Source organism: Protopterus annectens, chromosome 13.part0 (genome assembly GCF_019279795.1).
Source record: "Protopterus annectens isolate FY-2018-M chromosome 13.part0, PAN1.0, whole genome shotgun sequence".
In the NCBI taxonomy this organism is placed as follows: domain Eukaryota; kingdom Metazoa; phylum Chordata; order Ceratodontiformes; family Protopteridae; genus Protopterus; species Protopterus annectens.
Genome location: NC_056747.1, coordinates 1011324985 through 1011348666, shown reverse-complemented (window position 1 = coordinate 1011348666; position 23682 = coordinate 1011324985). Strand labels below are relative to the sequence as shown.

The following is a 23682-nucleotide window of genomic DNA, read 5'->3' as shown; positions in this document are numbered from 1 at the left end:
ATAGCCTAGTACCAACCTATGAACCTATGAACCTTTGAACCCATGAACTTTGGAAGCATCAAAGGAAGCTCTAGCTCTGGAGACACAATCCAGCTTGTAATGCTTGATAAATGTACATATGGAAGACCAGGTAGCCACCTCACAAATATCCTACAAGGAAGAGGCTCTGAAGAAGGCTGTACAAGTTGCTATAACCCTTATGGGATGGACTTGATTTGGAAGGGAGATATCTGTTGTTCAGAGTGTAGACAAATGAAGCGCAGTGTGGCAGTCATCTACAAAGTGAGACCTTAGATATCTTTTGTCCCAACTTGTTGTGAGCAAAAGAAATAAAAAGCTGCTCATCCTTTCTAAAGAATACTGTTCTCTGTAGGTAGTGGTGTAGCTTTTTGTGCACATCCAAGGTGTGCAGTATACATTCTCCTTTGTTCTAACAGCAAAAAAAAAAAAAAAAAACAGTGAGTAGATAGGTAGGAAAATGTTTGATTCTGAGGCCATCTTGGGAATAAATGAAGGGTTTATTCTCAAGGAGACTCTGTCTTTATGAAAAACTAAGTAGGAAAGAGATTAGGACAGAGTACGAAGCTCTGAAATTCTCCCGGTAGAAATAATGACCACCATAAATATAGTTTTCCATAAAAGAAACTTACGGTCGACTGAGGAAGCTGGTTCAAAAGGTGTTTTAGTGAGATCTTCTAGGGGAAAAACTGAGATCTCATAGAGGAACTGTGCCTTTAATGAGTGGCCACAGTAGAATGGTGCATTTGAGGAATCCCTTACATAATTTGAGAGAATATAAACAGCATTTTTGAAAATCAATATGAAAGGAGTAATAGCCACCAAGTACCAAATACCTCAGTGGTGGAACACGTGAACCTGAATCAAAGAGAGAGAGACCAGAATTTGTACAATGCCTGGTTTAGATGCTGAAAAAGGGTCAATATGTTGAGGGAAGGCCCAAGAAGTTAATCTATACTTCCCATTATTGGAACTGATAAACCAAAGAGTTAACTTCAGGCTACAAAGGCCCAGTCCACCAGACAACTGGAAACCCCTAGGATGTGTGCTGTAATCAGAAAGTGGTACAAGGCCAGCACCCATTGCCTGATGCTCATAGTTTCCTGACATAAAGGATAGGATCTAGTTCTCCCTTGGTTGCTAATGTACCAAACTACTGTCATAGTATCTGTTTTGATCAATATCACACTTTGAGGGAGGAAGTCCTGAAGTTCCTGCAAGGCTAGGAGGACTGCACTCAACTCCAAAACATTAGTATGAAGGTTGGCCTCTTTGTCTGTCCACAAGCCTTGGAACATCCTCCCTTTGATCTCTAGGATTTCACTAAATATGGCATATGCTGTAAGGGATTGTGGAGAATCCTCATGTATCCTTTGAGCTGGTACCAGGTGTAGGGGACTCTAACTCAGAGTTAAACTGTTTCCTCTTACACATCCTCTTTATCGGTATTTTAGAGAAAAAGTTACCTGAATCCTTAGAGGACCTAGACTGCATGTGTGCTTTGGGGCCACTGGAACAACTCTGATTCATACACATTTGATGAGAAAAAGAGGTCAGATGAGTGGGATCAAGGGATGAAACCAAGACTGGATGGACCTGAAAATCATGATATCATCCTTCAAAGCACCTGGAAACCTGACACAAATTCTGCTGGTTCCATAGAAATCGCCCTAACAGACGGATGTGGTCCTCATTTCAGAGGAACAGTCACAGCTACAGGAGTGACTCCTAAAGTTGAAAGTGTGGTTGGCTCCCATGTGCGAACCAGAACCAAAGGCCTACGACTCCAAAACAGCCAATCATGCCAGTGGCACCAGCCAAAAGATATAGCTAAGGTCTCTGACCCAAGTCCTCATTTTCAAGACTCAAATGGTGTCTCAGATGAGATCCAATATCCTCAGCACCTTGGGTTGCAGGTTCCTGAAGGAACAATAGCTCCAAACAGACTGGCACCAAGAAGTGAACCAGTGAAGGACTTAGGATTGGCAGGATGAGGGAGTAAGGACTGGTAGGAAAGGGCTGGATTCAATCACCCTCTGAGTCAAGGGGTCACATCTTGATCTAAGTTCTTAAAAACTTCTGCATCAAGTGGTCTATATCTGCTTCTGAACTATTCCTGAATGACCTAAAGGAACAGACCAAAAGAGGAGAAGATGTCCTAGAAATACAACAATCCAGCTTACTGGAAATCTTAGAAGTAGAGTCTTGAATGCAAATTGGATCCATAAGTTCTAGATGTGGAGGTGGTTTATAACCGAGTGCCCAAGCTCTTGGTTTCTGTAGCCTCAGAACCTTAGGTGCAGAAGATGGAGCTGACAAATCACTGGGGTGCTTTTTAGGATCCATATCTTTGGACCTAGAAGGCTTCTCTAAAGCCTTCTTGAACTTGGTTATGTCTGGATTCTGCATAAGGAGACCTTTAAATGTAAGCTTATTACTCCTGTCTGCCAAAGTCCTTGTTCAAAACTCAGCACAAATTTCAGTTTGCATACAGATGAGATGCACATAAACATGCCCCCACACACACAAACACACACATCCTGGGTTTCTTGCAGTGGTATCTTGGGTGAGTATTTCATTAGCTCCTTATTGAAATGTTGGCATCTGAAATGCCAAATGCCAACATGCCAAAAAAAAAAAGAAAAAAAAACACGAGAACAGCAAATCTTGAAAATCATTCTTCTCCTTAAAATTTCTTTTTGCAAGAAGGGCAAGATATATGCAACCTCCTTGTGGGGGTCAAGCCTCCCTGAACTTATATATACCAACTCCAAGATCACCATACATAGCAGAAAAGGGAATATTCTGAGAAATGGCATCTTGGACTTGGTATATTCAAGTGTGATCTTTCGGACATTCAGTTTCCATATTTCAGGACTTGCTGTAGTACACTCTGATATTTCAAATGGTTACCCCATTTCATGCACTTCTTGAAACTTGACTGTTTTTCCATAACTTTTAACAGCTACATGATTCACAAGAAACAGTTTGACTAATTTAGTAATTGTATATTAAAAAAATACCACAGAGATTATAATATTCCTGAAAAAAAATTATAACTAATACAATAACCACACACTAAGTAAAAACTTTCTCAGTATAAAAGTCACACGTATGTAGCAACTTTATATATTTCTAATGGTGAAACTGTAAGTTATCCAACTACTGATACACAGAGGGAAAAAAAATGGTGAAAACATCACTGGACTTTGTGTTTGAAAAAAGGTAAAGAACTGCAACAATTTTAACACCATAAAAGCTGCAGTAAGTCTAAAATGCATTAATCTTGTGCTTATTATATAACTATTAGAATATTTTGAAGAACAAAAAGCAGTTCTTGAAAAAGTAGATGCAGAGAACTTTGCTGCCAGTGACCATGCTTCCATTCATGAAGGTGGCAAACGACATTTAAGGCAATTAGAAAGAGCAGAGAATTATGGGAAGAGAAATTCTTAAAGAGGCTTGAGGCTGGAACACTAAAACTACCAAGCCGAATCCAAATAAATGGCACAAGGACCAATATGTCAGATCAGACAGACTTAATGAATGGGATCCCACGGTCTCGAACACTACAAATTTGGGGAGGTCTATGTTTGACAATGGAATGGGCTAACCATTGAATGGCTGAACATCGAACAATAAGCATTGAAAGTTCACTTACCGAACTTTCATTTCATAGATCGGTAAGTAACTACTTGTCCAACACTTCCTCATCTCACACATGGAGATGTTTCAAACCCACCAAAATGGGGTTCTCCTCCTCAACACCCCCATTACTATATATATATCAATGCCAAGACCACACTACAGTGGAGAAAAGGGATTTGAAACACTTCTGTGTATGAGACAGGGAAGTGTTGGATGAGTAGTTACTTACCCTGTTGATGAAATGAAAGTTCGCTGAGTGAACTTTCAATGCTTATTGATCGATGTTCAGCAATTCGATGGCTAGCCCATTTGATGGCCAACAATAGACCCAATTTGGCAATCACTATCATGAAACCTGCTAGCTCTGCCCTCCGTCATTTTGTTTCTTGGCTGGGATGCCATCTCTATGGAGCATGCACATCCTTCCTGTGGCTGCATGCATTTTTACTGGGTGCTTCAGTTTTCTCACACACCCCATTGACATAAAATACCATAAATGAACTGGTGTGCATGTGTGTTCTATGTGACTGAACATTTGTGTGTATCTGTCTAGAACAGGTCTGGGATAGGTTTCAGTGCCTTGTGCAAACTAAGTGCCAGAAAAGCTTTTAGCTTCCCTTCAGTCTTGAAATGGATTCAACATGTATGTGGAAAATAAATGAATGATTCATTCATTCATTCATAGAGTCATAGAGTCAACAAAACAAAGTCAATCCACGCACCATAGTCACCTTGCCTATACCCACCATCATAGGTACTTTCTGCCTCCAGGATGGCAAACCTAGTCACTTCAGGGATAAATTTAAGAACATACAGACATTCATCAAGGTTTGGCTTAAACGAAAGAAGGATATCATACTGTTTTATAGGTAACAGAAGATTATTCCAATGATGGGGGGACACTGAGTAATACATTTGTTCATTACATGTGGCTTATTTGTTAATGGAGATTTGAGTGTTTAGTTTTAATATTTAGTACCATATAGCAAGCAATTACGACAGTGTAGACCTCACAGGTTTGAATGCACTGGAGGAAGATCGGGGAAGGGTAGAGAAATGGAACCTGAATGGCTGGGCAGGAGTGAGTGTGTGTTATGCATCTGGTCTCCTGGCTGGAAGGAATGTCTGTTTCTTTTTTTTTTTTTTGCTGTTACTCTTCAATGGAAGAGCTGTGGAGGAGGGTGTGCAGATCTGTAATAAGCTGTTCATACAGTGATTTGCTTAATACAGAAAAGTGCATTTTTTGCTCTTCACTTGAAGAGGTAAAGAGGGTTGAGCACTGATTCACTGTACTGGCACAGAGTGCTGGTTGACCAGCAATGCTTCTGACACCCACCCATTCCTCGACAAACATTTCTGTCCCAGAAAATCTAAAGTTTGCACAAGTACACAATTTTTCACAAAATTAGTTTCAAATACATTAAAAAACACCCTAGGCCAAAAATAGCGGCCTCTGACAGAAACGTCTGATAATGTGAAAAAAATACCAGGTTTCTTAAAGGGGTAGTACCACTTTTAGTCAAAAAATAGAGTAAAATGCTATTTTTATTAAAAGGGCAATAATTTCTCAGTGGAAAGGTTCCCAAATGAGGACATATCTGCCAGAAATGAAGCTCTTCCCTGATTGCTGCACCTGAGAATCCCAAGACATGCTTCTTCTCAAGATGGCAAGAATGTACTGAAGAAAGCTTCACTCTGACTGCTGATCTCCCTCCTTGAGATAAGCCAATCAGCAGTCAGTGAGGGAAGCCAGAGCATTTTGAAGCTGGCTAGTTGTTTCCTAGGCAAGAAACAATCCATATAGCCTAAGGGCTACTGCAGCAGTGGAAATAATGAACATAAGGGACTTGCAACCAACAGCACTACTGTAAACCCTGTAGTAGGAAGCAAAGGGTGCATGCATCATAGCTCTGGTTCCATAAATTTTTAAGTGCTAACAGAGTAATTCTGTGTTGTGTACATACACAATAAAAAGGTAATTAAAATAATTGTTATGTAGCAAGGTACAATTTACTAGATGCACTGCAGAAAGAAATGTATATAATGGGAACCTAATGAACAAACAAGCCATTTTAAAGCAGAGTAACTGCATAGAAACATTGGGCGGGGAGTTCCTTCAGGAATGGTGCATTGAGGTAAATGTGCATCAAGTTCTTTATGCAAACAAAAATGTTTCTAGAAATTTCAAATCAAACAGGCTTCTGCTATGAAAAATGTCTTATGTAAGTTTGCTGATCTGCACATCATGGCAATAAACTGCTGCTTGTGTAGACAGTGGCATTCCTCCCAGTATCCCTCCCACACAATAAATACACAAAACACAAATGCGCATACACTCACACACACACAGACACACAGACATACACACACACGCACACATGCACACACGCACAGACACACACACACACACACACACACATGCACACGCACACATGCACAGACACACACACACACACACACACACACACACACACACACACACACACACATGCACACACACACACACACACACACACACACACACACACACACACACACACACACACACACACACACACACCTCAGTCCTTGTACCTCTCCCTTACCTGTCTGCCATTCCCATAATAGATGAAATTAGCTAAAGGATAAAAAAGTTTACCTAAACAAATTCCTCTTTGGTAGGTATGAGTTCTCAAAGCAGTTAATGTCCTCTTCTCAGAGGAAGGATGATGCCAGCAGTACAGAATCCAAGAAAACCTTATTGAAGTGAATGGACAGCTTGCTTGTGTAGGTAGGATTTACTAGATTTGCCTTTTCCAGACTGGAAAGTGAATTTTTGACTTTTTATTGTAATAGTTGTTGTGCTGTTATGTCAGGTATCTAGTGTGTCCTGATGTCTAATGTGCCCCCCAACTGGCCTGATCACTATAATAATACTTTAAGTGCCATTCTGGCACTGCTCTAATGCCTTGTGTGTCCCCAACCCCTCAGTCATAATAATATTTTAAGTGCCATTATGGTACTGTCATGGTATCTGATGAAACTCTTACCACATCCCCATACCCAATCACCGTAGTAATACTGGTGCCATTATGGCACTTAGGTATAATGTTTCCTTGGTGTCTAGTGAATCCCCCCAACCCCTGACCCCCACAGTGAATGATGGTGCCATTACGATACTTAACTATATTGTTTCCTAGGTGTCAAGCAAATCCCCTGACACCCAAAGTAATGACAGTGCCATTACAGCACTTAACTAACATGTATCCCTGTTGTCTAGTGAACCCTACCACTGTGTATAATACCACAATGTGGCAGGTCTGAACATGCTGATGTAGGTGGCTGAGTAATTTCTTGAATCACTCAGCATGTAGATGCCTTCCTAGAGGCGGTTCCAGGGGAGAGAGTAAATGGCTAATTGGCATATGCCTCTCCCCTGGACTGCCTCTTTAGCATTCAGCATGGCTGTGGGGCCAGCTCTCTATGATGCTGCATGTCTTCATGCTAGAGCACCATGTTAGGGTACCTGATGAATGCCAAAAGGATACCATGACCTTCATGAATGCCCCCACAGAGATATTTTTCCTAATAAGAGGTTATTTGTTAATATAGCATAACAAATTGCGTAACTATTGTAACTGGGTTTCACATGAAGGGAGGTATTTACTTGTCAAGTAGCTCATATGTGCATATAGTTCAAGAAGTTCGGTAAGAAAAATAAGTTGGGAGTATGGCCAAGATGGTGAGTAGTTAACAGCACTGATTTTTTTAGTTCTGCTTCATTTTAATATCTCTGACAGGATTTTTACTAAAAAACTTAAACAGAATTTTTCAAAACTTGATAGATTTATAGTTGAACATCTGCTGAAAGATTTACTACAAAAAATAACATTTAAAACTCTTTTAATTGCTTTTTTCCTAAGAAAACTAGAAAGAACAAACTGTCTCAGAATAAGCCACTCTAAGCCCACTGTACAGGACAGTACTATGAAAAAAGACATATAGGCTATACTAAGCAACATTAGCGAGTTATCTGTAAAGAGAGATAAATTATAAAGCAAAATGGGCAATTTTAAAAAGGAATGTAAAAAACTAGTTGAAGTGTTGAGTGAATGAAAATCATCACACATCCTGAGTATAGAAGAGGCAATGTCTCATTTTGATGGAAGATTACTTGAAAATGAGAATAACTGAATTTCTTCTGAAAGAAAACAACTTATTCTGGGAAAAATAGAAGATTGAGAAAACAGATCTAGAAGGAATAACGCTCTATATCACTTCGAGTACATAAATATCGAACGCTTACATTGTTGAATATTCACGTACTTGAAGAAGTTATTGGGGGGGCTGCACCCCCCCCCCCCCCCCCGCTAAATATATATACCTATTCCGAGACTGCACTACAGTGAGGAATGGCAAAAATTCCAATCTTCACTGTACTGCAAAAAAATTCACAAACTTCGAGTACGTGAATATTTGACAATGTAAGTATTCGATATTCACGTACTAGAAGTGCTAGGGAACCGGAATAACATCAGGATTTACAGGTTTCCTGAAAAAGAAGAGGGAGACAGTATGATTCAATTCCTTAATACCTGGGTGCCTAAAACTTTGTATCAGCCTGAAGTTTTTTCCTTTGACATTGAAAGGGCACATAGATCACTTTCTAACTCATCTTTAAAAAAGAAAACACCTTCACCAAGGTCAGTGATCTTAAGATTTTTCATAAGTCAAAATAAGGATTTAGTCTTAAAAGCTGCATGGACTAATTATCCAGTTAAAATGAAAGACAATACAATAAGCTTTGACAATTTGACAATGACTATTCAATATTAGTGATGTCAAAGAGAAAAGCATGTGTGCCACTTGTTAAAAGCTTAAAGAAAAACAATATTAAATGATAAATCTTGTTTCCAGCAAAAATAAGGATTCACCTTCCAGAAGAAAAGAATATTTTTAACATACTGAAAGATGCAATGGACTTCATACAGTAAAATAAAATCATAGAAAAATCACAAGAAATGGACTGGAATCTATCAACCGATGTATTTCATGGTTATGAATTGTTATTATAGGTCCATAGGTTCATAGGTAGGTACTAGGCTATCTACCCAAAGGCATTTATAAGCCTAGCCGGAATGTGTTGACTTTTGCCGCTCCCTTAGATTAGTTCCCTGTGCCTCTGTCCAGCAGAGTCATTGAAGTGATACCTGGGGTAAACTTTCTATTTCCCATCCACTTGTCAAGGTTTCTCTTAAAGAGGGTTAGCAAGGAGCTCTGCCTAATGTAGATTGGAATCTTATTCCAGAGCATGGGAAGTCTCTTGGACAGGAATCTATCCATCCAGCACGTCCTATTTATTGTTGTGGTGAGGTTTAGATCCCTAGAGCTTGTGGCTTGAGGGGATATGGTTTTCTTTAGGTGGAGCATTTCCATCAATTCTGGGTTGGACATGGCCTTGTATGTCAGGCAGAGATCACCTCTGAGTAGGCGGTATGCAACCGAGTACAGCTGGAGTTTCTTCAGTCGGGCTGCATAGGGCATCTGCTTGAGGCCAGTGATCCTCGTGGTGAGGTACTTCTGTGGTCTTTCCAGTTGTTGCAAGTGTCTTGTAAGGTACATCCCAAATGGGGCATTGTATTCTATGATGGGTCTGATGTGTGATGCATAGAGGGCCCAATGATCTCTTTCGATCTGGATGCAAACACTTTTGTGATTAGGTGGGCCACATAGAAGGATTTTCTAACCACTTTGGCAATGTGATTATCAAAGGAGAGGTTACTATCTACTTGGGTCCCCAGATCCGTTAGTATGTCTTCCCTATTTAGGGGGCTACCACCTATGTGGTAGTTTGTGGGTACTTTGTTTTTTCCAAAGGGGATGACTATGCACTTTTTTGCATTTAGCTTGAGGCCATGGTTTTGACACCAGGTATCTGTCTCAGTGAGACCCTTTTGGAGAATGTCTGTGTCAGCCAGAGAGTAAATTATAGCCCCTAGTTTGCAGTCATCTGAGAACTTGGTCAGCCATAGTCCTCCTGTGCTTGCCAGTACCTCTGAGAAGTATATGCCGAACAGGAGGGGTCCTAGGACTGAGCCCTGGGGAATGCCACTTGTAACCGGTTTAGAGTCAGACCTAGCTCCTGTAACTCTTACCATGTGGGTTCTGTCCATGAGCCAGTTGGCAACCCATCTCGTGATGTAGGGGTTTATGTTCAAGCTGGTGAGCTTGTTTATAATACCTGAGTGGGGAATGGTGTCGAAGGCCTTTGCGAGGTCTAAGTAAGCTGTGTGGACCACCTTTCCCTCGTCTATAGCCTTGGTAACTGTCTCAAAGAAGTCCACTAGGTTTAGGAGGAATGATCTGCCCTTAACAAAGCTGAACTGGGTAGGGTCCAGTGTTTGGAGGTTTCCAGTGTCTCTGTTAATGAGATCCATGATGATGTGCTCCATAGCTTTGCAGAACAAGCTAGTCAGGGTTATAGGGCGATAGTTTCCGGGGGTATGTTGTGGCTCCACCTTTGTGGAGTGGAATAACCATTGCTGTGCACCACTCTGTGGGCATGTAGCCTGTGGAGAGGCTGAGTTTAAACAGTGTGTTTAGGTGTGGGGTTAGTTCATCTTTGAGCTCATTTAGGACACAGCCTGGGACACTGTCCAATCCCATTGATACTGCATTTTTGGCTTTGGAGAGGGCTGTTTTAACCTGAGTGTCTGTGAATTTAGGGGCACTACATTCTTCTGGTATAGTTATGGACCCTTTTGGGGGTGAGAGGGGGTGAAGTTTGCACTGAACCTGTCTGCCAGGATGTTGGCTATATCAGTCGGTTCAGTGTATTTTGTGCCATTCTGCACTAACTCCGAGCAGATCTGAGAATTGACACTTAGATTCTTGACATAGCTAAAGAATGCCTTGTGGTTATCTTTGGAGTCCATGGCAATTTTTCTTTCGAAGCTAGCGCTGGAAGATTTTATGAGGGAACATAGTTTCTTGCCGATACTGATCAGGGATGTCTTCCCTTCTTGGGATTTTACTCTTTTCTGTACTAGTTTCCTCCTTCTATTGTATAGCTTGTTTATGGCAGGGGTCCACCAGACTGGTTTCCTTTTCTTGGAGGAGTCAGTCTTGGTTTTGTTTGGGATAGCACAATCCATGCATTCTTGTAGGTGCCCAGAGAGTGCATTAGTAAAGGATTTTCCAGCTTGGACGGCATTATCCTTTAGCATGGGGCTTTGAAACTTCCCACTTCGGTCTTAAGTAACGTGACGTTTGCTTTTGAAAAGTTTTTCATGGTGGTTTCTTTGAGGTGTGGTGGTGGAATGTGGATATCCAGTGTGATTAGTTTATGGTCAGATCTAACCAGTGAGGGGTTGACCTCCGGTGTGGAACACCGGTCTCCCATGTTGGTGATGACCAGGTCCAATATGTTGTCACTTCTGGTGGGGGTGTTGACCAGCTGATCGAGGGCATTTGAGTTTATAAATTCTAGGAAATGTTGGGCAAGGGAGTTTGTACTTGAGTAGTTCTCCCAGTTAATGTTTGAGTAATTGAAATCACCCAATATTAGGGTGTTTGGTAGGACCTTTATGTTTCCCAGTGTTTCCAGGAATGCAGAGTGGGGGTCCTGGGACATGGTGGGTCATCTGTAGCAAGCTATAATTTGAATAGCAGTTTTGCCTGTTGTTAGTTGCATGTGGATGATCTGTGAAGCATCATGCTGTGCCACTAACCTGGAGTTGTGAGTATCCTTGATGAATATGCATACTCCCCCGCCTTTTGTATTTCGGTCCAGGTTTTGTGACCGAAATGTATGGTATGAGTTGTAGCCTGGTAGAGCTGGAGTGCTCTCTGGAGCCTTAAACCAGGTTTCTGTTACTGCACATATATCAATTTTCTCCATACAGAGGAGTGCCTTGAGTGAGTGCATTTTGAGGTTTAGATTTCTGGCACTGAGTAGCATTACCCTCAGTTTTTTGTTACTTGTGCTATTTACGGCGGTGGGTTTGTCTTTTGAGCCTTGCCTAAAAAAGGCACTATGGGGGTGGCAAGAGCCTTGGCCAGTATTCGAAATCCTAAGGGTGACAGGTGCAAGCCATCTCTAGTGAAGCAGTGTGGCTTGTTGAGCATGTCATCCCAGTCTGACAGACTCTGGATCCCCTTTGAATAACACCAGAAGCTTAGCCAATTGTTGAAATTGATAATTTTTTCTCCATACCGTGGTATCATTCTTGGTGAGGGCAGGATGCTACTCAGGGTCAGGGTCATACCGGCCTGGGCTACATGATCAGAGAGCTCCTCCATGTCTCTTTTCATCTAGTCCAGGGAGGTCTGGCTCAGGTCATTCACACCAACATGGACAATGACAGAGTCATATTTGCACTTGTTCTGGAGTGACCTGAGTGCTTGTGTTATGTGGTGGATCCTGGCACCTGACAGGCAGCTAACAGTAACCTTCTCCTTGTTCAGCCTAGTGAGTAGGACGTCAGTGCGCCTGACTATAGAGTCACCTATTACTAGTGTGTTGGGTAAGTTATTTTGCCTTAAGGGCTGTGATTATGGGGCACACTGGGTTTGTGAAATATGTGTTTCATGGTTTGTATTGTTGGGTGGAGGTTGCTTGGATGCCTGCTTTGGAGGTCTCTGTTGCTTTTACATATTTTTATTTAGAGCCTTCGAGTATGTTTTTGTGTATTTATGTGTGTTTTTTGCCAGTGCTGGTTTCATTGGTCTATGTGAGACTGGTGGTGCGATGCAAGTAATTCCCTTCTCCTCTTGACTGCCTGGTCCAGTCTTAGGTTGAGAGAACTTAGCCTCCAGTTTGGCTGTATAATTGCATCTCTCACATGTATTAGTGTTTGGTGGAAGGAGGAGAGGGTTGTCTGTGTACATGAGGCAATTGTAACAGTGCCTCAAAATGCCCAGTTGGACCAGAGAGTACACCTGCAACTGTATTTTGGACATGCCTGGATAGGTACAGTGAACTGTTTTACTGACTGGCTGGTAAGGTCGAATAGAGACCCTTGTCATTCTCTACAGTATAGGGGGTCTAGTGCTAAGGTTTATTAGTGCTCGCTATGAGTTTTGAGCAAGTGCCGGTATGAGAAGTGAATGGTTTGAGTGCTTAAGTTGAAAGTCTGTCTAGTTCCAAGGGAAAAATTGAAGAGTAGACTTTGTGGAGCTGGGAATAGTTATACCCTAGCTAACTGGTGCTGCCCGGTGCCCAAAACCACACAAATACGGGTTTTATAGCAGGGAAATGAAAGAGATAGAAATTAGCCCAAAATGGCCAATAAACTACTAATTTCTGGTCTGACACCACACCTCCAGGGACAGATAGGCTGCTTAAAGCTCCCTCTCTCACAGTGAACAGAGAAACTTCCTTCTATCCAAGTAAGGTATGGGCAAACACAGAAACTTGTAACACAGCCCTGAATTCAGCACTAACCTGAAAACTGGACTATACTAGATTAGAAAGGCAGAAAAACAAGTATAGATTTTTTTTTTTCAGAAAATAAAGCAGATACAATCAAAAAAACACTTTAAATGCACATAAATGGCTATCACACTTGAGTGTGTAGCCTGCAACAGTTAAACAGGTAATTTAAACACAAAAATGACTTTGTTAAAGTGCAGGCAGTAAAATAAGTACACTATGTAGCTGAAACAAGCTTTTTAAATCACAGAAACTCTAGAAATTTGGCGTTTTAGGCGGAATTAGTTAAAGGCAGCAAGAGAATGCAGAAAAATTATACTTAATCACTGCAAAGTCTTTCTTTTGTTTCCCTACTGCTGTAGAGCTCTGCAGGGCACCAGGCAGGAGCTTGCTGAGCTGTATACTAATTTAAAGAAATGCTTGAATACTTATGAACATGTGCTTAATATTACTTTTTACCAGGTAAATAATTTCTTTCTTTCTTTCTTTCCCTACTTCAAATAGTTACTAGTTCCCTTTTTAAAATGTTAAGAGTTTGATTCTTATAACCTTATGTGAAATTACAGCCACTTATTTTCATTCAGAGTTTAAAAGGCTAAACTATTCATTTCATTAGAAGTTAATCATTATTATGATGAAACGTATGTTAGGTGGCACACTTTCTGATATCTGGGCATAGCTGAGTAATATACTATTAAATATAATACAAGATGCAACAAATGACACTAAAGAGGCATGTTAAGTAAGATTCTGGGTTCTTAAAATGGCCCAGTAGTGTGCTACTGATGGCATACTTGACATGCACTAGCACCCAGGAAAGACATGCTATGTTATAAACAAAGTATGAAAATATAGCTTTTTACATATATAAAAGTTACTATTGGAATGATATCAGATAAACAGAGTGACATTCATACTTTTACAAGTTAAACCTGGATCACACATAACTGCCATTATTTTAATGCAAGTGTATATGTTGTATCTCTTTTAAAATGGCAGTCTGCTTTATATGAAACATCTCATACAAATATTGCTTGCTGAATCATTAAATGCTATTTCTTTGAGTGAGATGGTGTTTTAGTGGTTGGGATACCTTGAGATGTTTTTTTTTTGGTGTTGCTTTTTCCTTTCTGTTATATAAATGTTTGATTTTAAATGCATATCTATTGATATTAATGTATTGAATAATACAGTAAAGAGGGGGAGTCTGGTCAAACATTTGCAAATACATAAAGCTCAAATAGTATTTCTACAGGAAACACATTTACTTAATTGAGATATAAATCGACTTTAGTTAAATAATTATTTGGTTTTAGCAGGTTCTGGTTTTCAAGCTAAGAAAGAGGCACCCTCATTTTTTGGAAGAACTTACCAGTAATGCTTAAAGTAAAAGCTACCTATGCTGATAAAAATGGTTAAGCATTGTTATAACTGAGTGTAACAAAAAACTATGTAAACTGATGAACTCTTACTGGATTCCAGGGGTTGAAGCTGAAGATGCAAAAAATTACTTAGACACTGTAGCCTACTACATGACAGGTGAAGTCATGATAGGTGGCAATTTTAATTATATTTTATCAAAGATTCCACTACAGATAGAAAGCTGAGAATCACTTTTGCCAAACACTTAATGAATTTTGTAAGTCTAATGAATTTAAAGGATATTTATGAGCTAAGAAAAACAGACACTTCAATTTACCCATTATTCATATAGACATGGAACACAAACAAATATTGGTACAATTTTTGTCTCAATCTGTTTTTACATATCAGAGCAATTTCAATAGTTTCAGGTCCATTATCAGACCATAATCCTATAATCTTTAATATTATTTTAAAAACAGACAATTTAATAAATCACAGGAGATTACCAGCAACAGAATTAAAAGATCAAATAAAAAAGTAAAAAAATAAGGTGCCAGGCTTAGATGGTCTCATACCAGAACTATATAAAATACTACTGGATGATGCAGTTAAAATATTAGATAAGTCCTATGGAGAAATAAAAATAGCCGCTGAAGTCCTCCCACCATGGAGATATTCCCCTGTATCACCTATTTTAAAACAAAGCAAAGATCCTACAAAGTGTTCATCTCACAGACCCATTTTACTTTTAAATGTGGACTACAAGATGTTCATGTCTATTTTAGCTAACAGAATGAATTTACTTATACCTAAACAAATTAGCAATGATCACACTGGGTGTATTTTCAACAGATGTACACAAGCAGATTTTCTCAACACTGTAGCAGTAGCAGTGGCCCTACACACAATCATACGCATTCTTCAAAACATGTTTAGATATCTGAGAAAGATTAGAGACAGTTTAGTTAAAAACAATAGCCTTCTTCTGCAGGAAGAGTGGAAGCGAATTCCTCAGATTGTTGATATGGCAATGCATACATTTCTACATATGTGCCTGTAATTCCGTATTCTGAAGGCTAAAGTAAAAGAAGAAAACATTCCCTGACCTACATATTCCAACATTTTATCATCTTTATCATCAGGTGAAGGGTTGGTATTAACGACCAGGCTGTTACCAGCATGGGACACAATTGAAATGGTAGCCTAATATGAAAGAAAATAAATGTGTTAGTTTGATATGCCTACATCTTATCTGCTTTTTTAGGGCTGCCAGCTGGGCATCAGGATGAGTGCAGCCAGCATTGAACATATCATACAGGCCTGGCAGTGTAGGAGAGATGGGAGAGGAATTGGGTATATCCATTTCTAAAATATCATAATATCTCTCTATTTGTTCCCCAAAAATACCTCATTCATCCTGGCAATGGTCTGATTAAAAGAAAATTCTTCTACAGGAGGATAAGAATTAAAGTCTTCCTCACAGTCAGAATGTTGGGCTTTGGAATCTGGAGGAGAAGAAACCCTAAGAGGATTTATTGCCTATAATGCCTGTGTAGACAAGGTATGGAAGACATCTTTTTTAACAGTAATAACTTCATCAGAAGAATAATGTTTATTTTTTTTCCTTAATAGGAGTTCCAGCAGAAGAGGAATAACTTCAAGGAGGGATGTCTGCCTAGTCTAATGTTCTTTTGCCCCTGTTACCCTGAGAAGAATCTCCCAGAATGTGTCCCAGTCTCAGAGAAGATGGTTCTCCCATGCCCATGTTGAATACTGAACAGCCAAAGAGGAAGTGCCTGACCCCTTGGTTCATGCTGGCCGAAAGGACTACAACAATGGAAGCAGGAGAGGTATGTGAGTGATCTGAGGGAAAAACAATGGTCACTGCAGGTTCAGTCACTATCAGCTGAGGGGTAGACTGAGTATGCAGCAATGACAAGGGCTCCTTGGTAGGTGATTTTTTTCTTTATAGGCACTGCAGCAGAACAGCTAGCTGGAATGGACTGAGTATCCATGCTAGAATCAGGGAAGAAGCTCCAAAAGCGTTAAGCATAACTGGAGTGAGTCAGTTGGAATGTGAGTTGTCAATGATGTTCACATGCAGCCCACTTACACTCACAACTCTCCCAAGTCTCTTAACTCATAAAAGGTAAAATTAGAACAGAATTCCCCTGTCAGTACTGTTCAAATATTCACACACCGACAGAATGAAAATGGTAGACGCTTTGTCTCAAAGTCAGCATAAGCTTTAAACTGATACCAGTAGCACAGATAGGGAAAGGTGAGAGGAGCAACTGCACTGGGTGTAAAGTGTTGGGGGCACCATCAGTTGATCCCAATCACGCTTTAATGCAATACCAACTTTTAAACGCCGGTATTGCATTTACTATCAAACCTGAGCTCTGTAGAGCTCCATGTATGGTCTAAACTGTAGCAACTGCATACTATCTTGTAGTAAGCACTTTGCTACAGTTTAAAAGATAAAAAAACTCTTTTTTAACTAAAACCTAACCACTGTAGCACTCTGTGCAGGCAGGCTATAAATTGCAGCAACTGTTTCCTACATTTGTAGCAAACGGTTTACTACAGTTTATAAGAAGGATTTCTTTTAATAATGAAATAGTACTCCATGCAGGCATGATATAAACTGTAGCAACTGTTTGTTACATTTATAGCAAGCAGTTTGCTACAGTAGATAAGAAGGATTTTCTTAACTAAAACCTGTGTACTGTAGCACTCCATGCAGGCAGGATATAAATTGGAGCAACTGTTGCTACAGTTTATATCCATCCTACCCCATCCCCATACCCAATCCCCGTAATAATACTGGTGCCATTATGGCACTTATTATAATGTTTCCCTGGTGTCTAGTGAATCTCCCAACCCCAGATCCCCACAGTGAATGACGGTGCCATTACAACACTTAACTATATTGTTTCCTAGGTGTCAAGCAAATCCCCTGACCCTCATAGTAATGCCAGTGCCATTATGGCACTTAATTAACACATACCCCTCTTGTCTAGTGGAATTAACCACTGTGTACAATACGACAATGTGGTAGGTCTGAACATGCTGATCTAGATGGCTGAGCAATTTCTTGAATCACTCAGCATGTAGATGCCTTCCTAGAGGTGGTTCCAGGGTAGAGAGTACATAGCTAATCAGTGTATGCCTCTCCCCTGGACTGCCTCATTAGCATTCAGCATGGCAGTGGGGCCAGCCCTATGTGATGCTGAATGTCTTCATGCTAGAACGCCATGCAGCACATTGTTGGGGTATTGATGAATGCCAAAAGGATACCACAACTCACATGAGTGCCCCCCACAGAGATATTTTCCTAATAAGATATTTGTTAAGTATAGCATAACAAATTGCTTAACTATTGCAAATGGGTTTTCACATGAAGGGAGGTACTTACTTGTCAAGCAGCTCATATGTGCATATAGTTCGCAAAGCTCTTTAAGAATAATAAGTTATAGTCACATGCTGTTATTCTTTGTTCTAGAATAACCTCTGCAAAAATTACTTCTGAATACAAATAAGCAAGTGCTAACTTCTAAGTGATTCTGTGATATTCTGAAAAGACAAAAAAGAAGAGATCAGTACACAGTTTTGTGATACAGCTCAGTCTTAAAATGTTGGACTGCATTGGCTGTGTGGAAGCATTCAATGCTGTGATAGAATAGTAAGCCTTTGTTGAGAGAGTGTAACTGCACTGTGAATTTAATAACACCCTGAAGATGGCAGGAAAGATTCAACATTACAAATGTGATGGATTTTGAGCATATATTTTTTTTAACTGTCCACATCTTAGAGTAGGCTTGGATTTAATTCCTGCAGTCATCATTTGCTTGCTTGCTTGTATGTGGCTCTTACCAAGTCATTTTACCTGATGGTCCTCCTGAGTCACCTGTGAAAAGACTGCATGTCTAGTGGGCTTAATGGTTTAACAAACATGTTTTTCCCCTTTTTCTTCTTTTTTCTTTTTGCTTGGTTTGGAAGCACCAGAGAAGCCTAAATCAATATTGTTTTAGGTTTGTAAAAATATAAAATGAAAACAATCAGTAACTGCTGAATGATATTATGTCCACAAAAGAAACCCAATATAAGATGCTTGGGTAAAAATAACTCTGGTTATATAAGATAGTTGTACAGACAAGCAAAGTGTTGACTGTTCAAGAAGATGAACAAAACATTATCAGATTACTGTATGGTACAAATGCTGAAAACACCTGCAAAACATGACTCTCCTGACTTTAAAAATAAAGCTTAGCAAATTGCAATATCCATGGAAGTGGCTGTGAAAGATGTTAGTTGTTGATATCCATAGCAGTTAAGTAAGTACAGCACATATTAGTATCACTGTGTGGGATTGTGCACTTAAATATGCACAGCCAACTGAAGGCATACTTTTCTATACAGTCAAACAGCAGTAAACAAAGCACTGAATCTGTCTCCCTTCTTGTAAATTTTAATTGAATGTGTTAAGAAGTTATTTTTTAAATCAGACTCAAGCAACAAAATAGTTGATTCTATTGTTCACTAATTTGTTTGGTCAGTTCTACATATGCAACAAGAAATAGATTCTACAGTGAGTGGATAGGCTGATACAAGCAGCAGTTTTACAGTGCTCGTACAACCCCTATAGGTTTCAGGATGTTTTTCAATGTATAAAAATTTAGAAAGATTACTGCTTCTTTATAATAAGGGTTCACTATATACTAAATAGTCTTCTTTTCAGTACAAATTGCTAAATCAAAATAGTAGGCAAGTGACTGTGTATAAAAGTGTATCACAACAAAAAAAGTCGGAGTTCTTCCTAGGTACCTGTTTGACATGAAAATTTCCACTTCGGTCACAGTTGGGAATGGGGATGGTGTAGAAGTCTTCATGTGTCCGAGACTGTGATGCTAACTTCTCCAGTGCAACCTGCAGCTCTTTAAGACATGAACCCTGAAAGATAAACAATTCTCTGAAGCATAATAAAAAAGTCACAAATGTTTACCAAGGACCAAGACTAGCTTACTTGTAAAGAAATAGGCAAACACCTCCAGAAGTCATTGTGAAATAGAGTATTAAGCTGCAATAACTCAGGGAGCTATAACACCTTTTACTCTAATCTGAGCATTAAATTACAGTTTAAGGAAACTGATGATTGCAATAAAAATATTAGTTTTTTATCATAATGGGTTCATTCTAGCAGGTAGATAAAACTAAGCTATATCTGTGAAAACAGGCTCTTCCAAAACTGCAAATATTAATTTAATCTCTATACATTAAGAAAACGATTATGCTTATCACAGTAATAAACTGAGTTCATGTTTACATGACAATGCAACCCTTACTCCATTTTTTGGCAGAATATTTTATAATTATTTGACTTATTTAAAGAAAAAGACTGACTTTTTTTCTTTTGCTCAGCAGAAATACAGACTAAGAACATGATTATGGCTGTTTGATTTAGTCTCTTGTTCTAACAATCTTATTATTTAAAACAATGAACATCAAAATACACATAAATCAAGTGACAGTGACTCAAGAGGTAGAACACTTGTCGTGGGTGCTAGATGATCAGATGGTTGTGAATTCTGTTGCCACTCCAGGTGAATGAATCAATTTCTGAGACTTCAGTGCAGCTTTAGGGGATACTACACATCCTGACTGTGCCATCTTTCAGATGAGATTTTAAATTGAGGTCCCAGCTGCTTGAGCTGTTTGTAGCTCTGGTGGATGCAAAAGATCCCACTGAACTTATAGAAAAGATTCTCAGTGTCCTCACTGTTCTAGACTAATTTTCCCTAGTAGTATAAACATCAATCTGAAAAGAGGCTACTAGCGTAATCAGACTAACCTGGTCAACAAAGGATTAAAAAAAAAGAAGAAACAGCTGTACACTGACTGCACACATGCATACTGGAAGCTCCCTAAAATAGCACAGCTACCCATTATGGATTAATTACTTGTCCCCCTCCCTGTTATATGCCCACTTGTTGAGGATTTATTTAGTTAGTGTTGCTAATTAAATCAGCATTTATGTACTGATCATTATGCAGTGTGAAAACTTAAGCATCTTATTTCTTCTGTTAATTTGTAGTAACAATTTTGGTTCTTTCACTCTTTGCTTATCTTACATCACGAGAATGCACTATTAAAACAACTGAAATTCTGTATATCTACTTTATGGCAAATAAAATGGTATCCTTTGCTGATCTTATTTTTTATGACTGTAATTTTTATTTTTTTCAATTGTAACTCTATATTCTTGACTTTGAGCACAGAATATGGCTGAAAATGGTCTTGAGACTAGTACACGTACCCTGGTATCAAACTGCAAATAAATACATAAAAAAATAAAATAAATAAGTGGACTGGTGCAAAGTCCATTTTTAGCCATAACTCAGGCCTGAAGGCATCAATACCTTAGGTTTAAGCATTTCTTCTTCAGATGAGACATTAAACTGAGGTCCCATCTACCTGAGGTGTTGTTAGCTCAGGTGGATATAAAAGAACCCATGATACCAATCAAAAAGAGTAGGGATCCTTTATTAAATACATTATCTATAATATTTACATTATTTGCATACTATACGCTATTTACAATTATTTATAAATTTTTACAATCATTTTTTCATTTACATGGCTTTATGTAAATCTCCATTCTTTTCATATACATTAATTTTATGACACCCACTCCTTTTCCCATAATCAAAATCTTGTTTTTTTCAGTATTTCTGACAATATCCATTTCCCATTAAATTTAATCTCATTCAGTTCTTCATTCCACATTGTTGATATTACATACTTAATTTTATTAATTGTCTTTACTTCTTCCCTTCTTTTATTTGTATAATATCTTTATTCCAAAATGCCTATATTTATATATATATTGCACTTTTGTAATTCCTTCCATCATATTATCTTTACATACCCTTTCCCATAGTTTCTTCGGGTCTATATTAAAATACCTAAACCTCACTTATGCGAATACCTAAACACTGACACATGAATAGCGAACTGCGAAAATACCGAACATCCTGAAGTGCGAAATTCGAAATATCGAATTGCCATAGTTGGCCAACCCCACCACCCGCTATGTACTACAGACCCAAACAAAATAAATAATCCACACTTCTCCATATCTACACTTCACCCATATATCCCACATTCTAATCAAACATTCACTACACACAAACGTATCTAACTATAAACAAACAACACCCAACTACGGGAAAAGTATAATTTACATATACATTCAGCTACACAACTATATAACTATAAATACACTTAACATACCCTTACTTCTAACCCTAAAGTAAAGGTTGCATGTATTACTATGTATGCACTTACCTTAACCTGCACCCTAACCCTAAGGTACGTAACTATTGCACATTTATGTTAGAGAGCTATACCAGATAAGGGCCAACTATGACAATTCGATATTTCGAATTTCGCGCTTCAGGATGACCAGTGTTTTCATGGTTCGCTATTTATGTCTCGCCATTTAGGTATTCGCGTAAGTGAGGTTTCACTATTTTAATATAGACCCGTTTCTTCAAACATTTACTTTCTAAAACAAAAACATGTTCTAGTGTTTCAGCTTCTTCACACTTATTGTATCCTCTTTCTTCTATTCTTTTGTATGGCATATTCACATTTGCTGGCAACTTTTTATTGATAATCTCCATAAAAAATCCTTACATTCTACACATTTTCTACATCATTCTATTATAACTTTCATTGCTTTAATTTTTTTTCTTCTCATGGATAAATGTAATAATATTTCTGTTTTATTTAAATACCACAATTTCGTAGTTTCTTCTATATCCCTTATCTTTACTTTCCACAATATTATTTTGTATTGATATTCTTTCATTTCATTCCCCAGTCATACCTTCTTTATCACTTTTACATTTATTCAACATTCACTATAAATTTTTTATAATTTTATTTAATTATTACACTTATTAATGGTTCATTTTCCTCTTTTATCCATCTTAACACTTTATATAAATTTAATGATGCTGCATAAACCACTGGGTTTATTAAAACCATATTTCCTTCTTCTTTAGCATATACAATTCCTCATTTTTACTGGATTCAGTCTTGATCCCATATAAATAAAAACACAGTAGTCATTACTTTTTCATACTTTGTCAGAATCATAAACACGTTTGCTAAGTAAGCAATTTTTCTCAATAACACAGAGTTTACTAAATAAACCTTCTTTCTGTATGATAACTTGTCTTCCAAAATGAACTTATATTTCTTAATTTGATTATTATATCTTCCCATTGTTATTTTTTTACCATTTCATTCCCAAATGTTATACCTAATATTTGTATTTCTTTCCTGTTAAACCAAATATTTCTTATTTTACCTTCTCCTAATAATTTACTCTTGTTAATATTTATACTCATACCCATGACTTCCAGATACTCATTTAGATGCTTAATAGTTTCCTTCATCCATTCTTTAATCTTTATTCTTTGTCATACTATTACATCTTCTGCATTTGAAAACATTATTGATACCCGAATTCCTTCTATCATCTTGTATTCTGCTATGTTTAATACAGTATTCATTTTACTAGCAAGTGCATTCATAACTACCACAAATAAAATGCTAGTCTCTGGACAACCCTGTCTTATACCACTTTTTACATCTATTTCTTGACTTAGCCACTCATTCACTAACACTTTTGCATTATTCTTTTCATACACCATATAAAACATATTTTGTATTCTCTCACTTATATCATAATCTTTCATTATATCCCATAAAATTTCATGATGTATCTTGCTGAATGCTTTAAATCATTTGCTATCATTTTTACTTGCATTTTCCTGTTCATATCATCTACAATTTATCTTACTATCATCAATTATTCTTGTTAAACATAACTTTCTACCAAATACTGTGTCTTCTAATATTTTATTTAATTTATCTTCCAGTCTTTTTTGTATTATTTTCATAAAAATCTTATTGTCAGTATTATGAAGTACTATCCATCTCCGATTTCTTAGGTCTGCTTTTTCTACATTTTTCATATGAATTGCATAACTCCGGCAAACATTTTTTTTGCCCAAAACTTTCCTCAAACTATTTATTTAGCACTTCCACAAAATACTACTTTTGTCACTCTGACATTTTTTATACATATGATATTTTCTCCTGGCTGGTCCTGTCATTAATTCTACATTCACAAACCTTAACCTATTATTCTATTTTCCATGGTAACT

The 23682-nt window shown here is 38.2% G+C and overlaps 1 protein-coding gene across 1 annotated transcript in view; it reads right to left on the bottom strand.

Moving 5' to 3' along the window:
• Positions 1–23682, bottom strand: part of IGFBP4 (insulin like growth factor binding protein 4) — a 927715-nt gene that overhangs the window by 99081 nt on the left and 804952 nt on the right. Inside the window, exon 3 of the mRNA XM_044055009.1 lies at positions 19271–19396. Within this exon, the coding sequence (XP_043910944.1) occupies positions 19271–19396 (126 nt within the window). The remainder of the gene's footprint in view (positions 1–19270; positions 19397–23682) is intronic.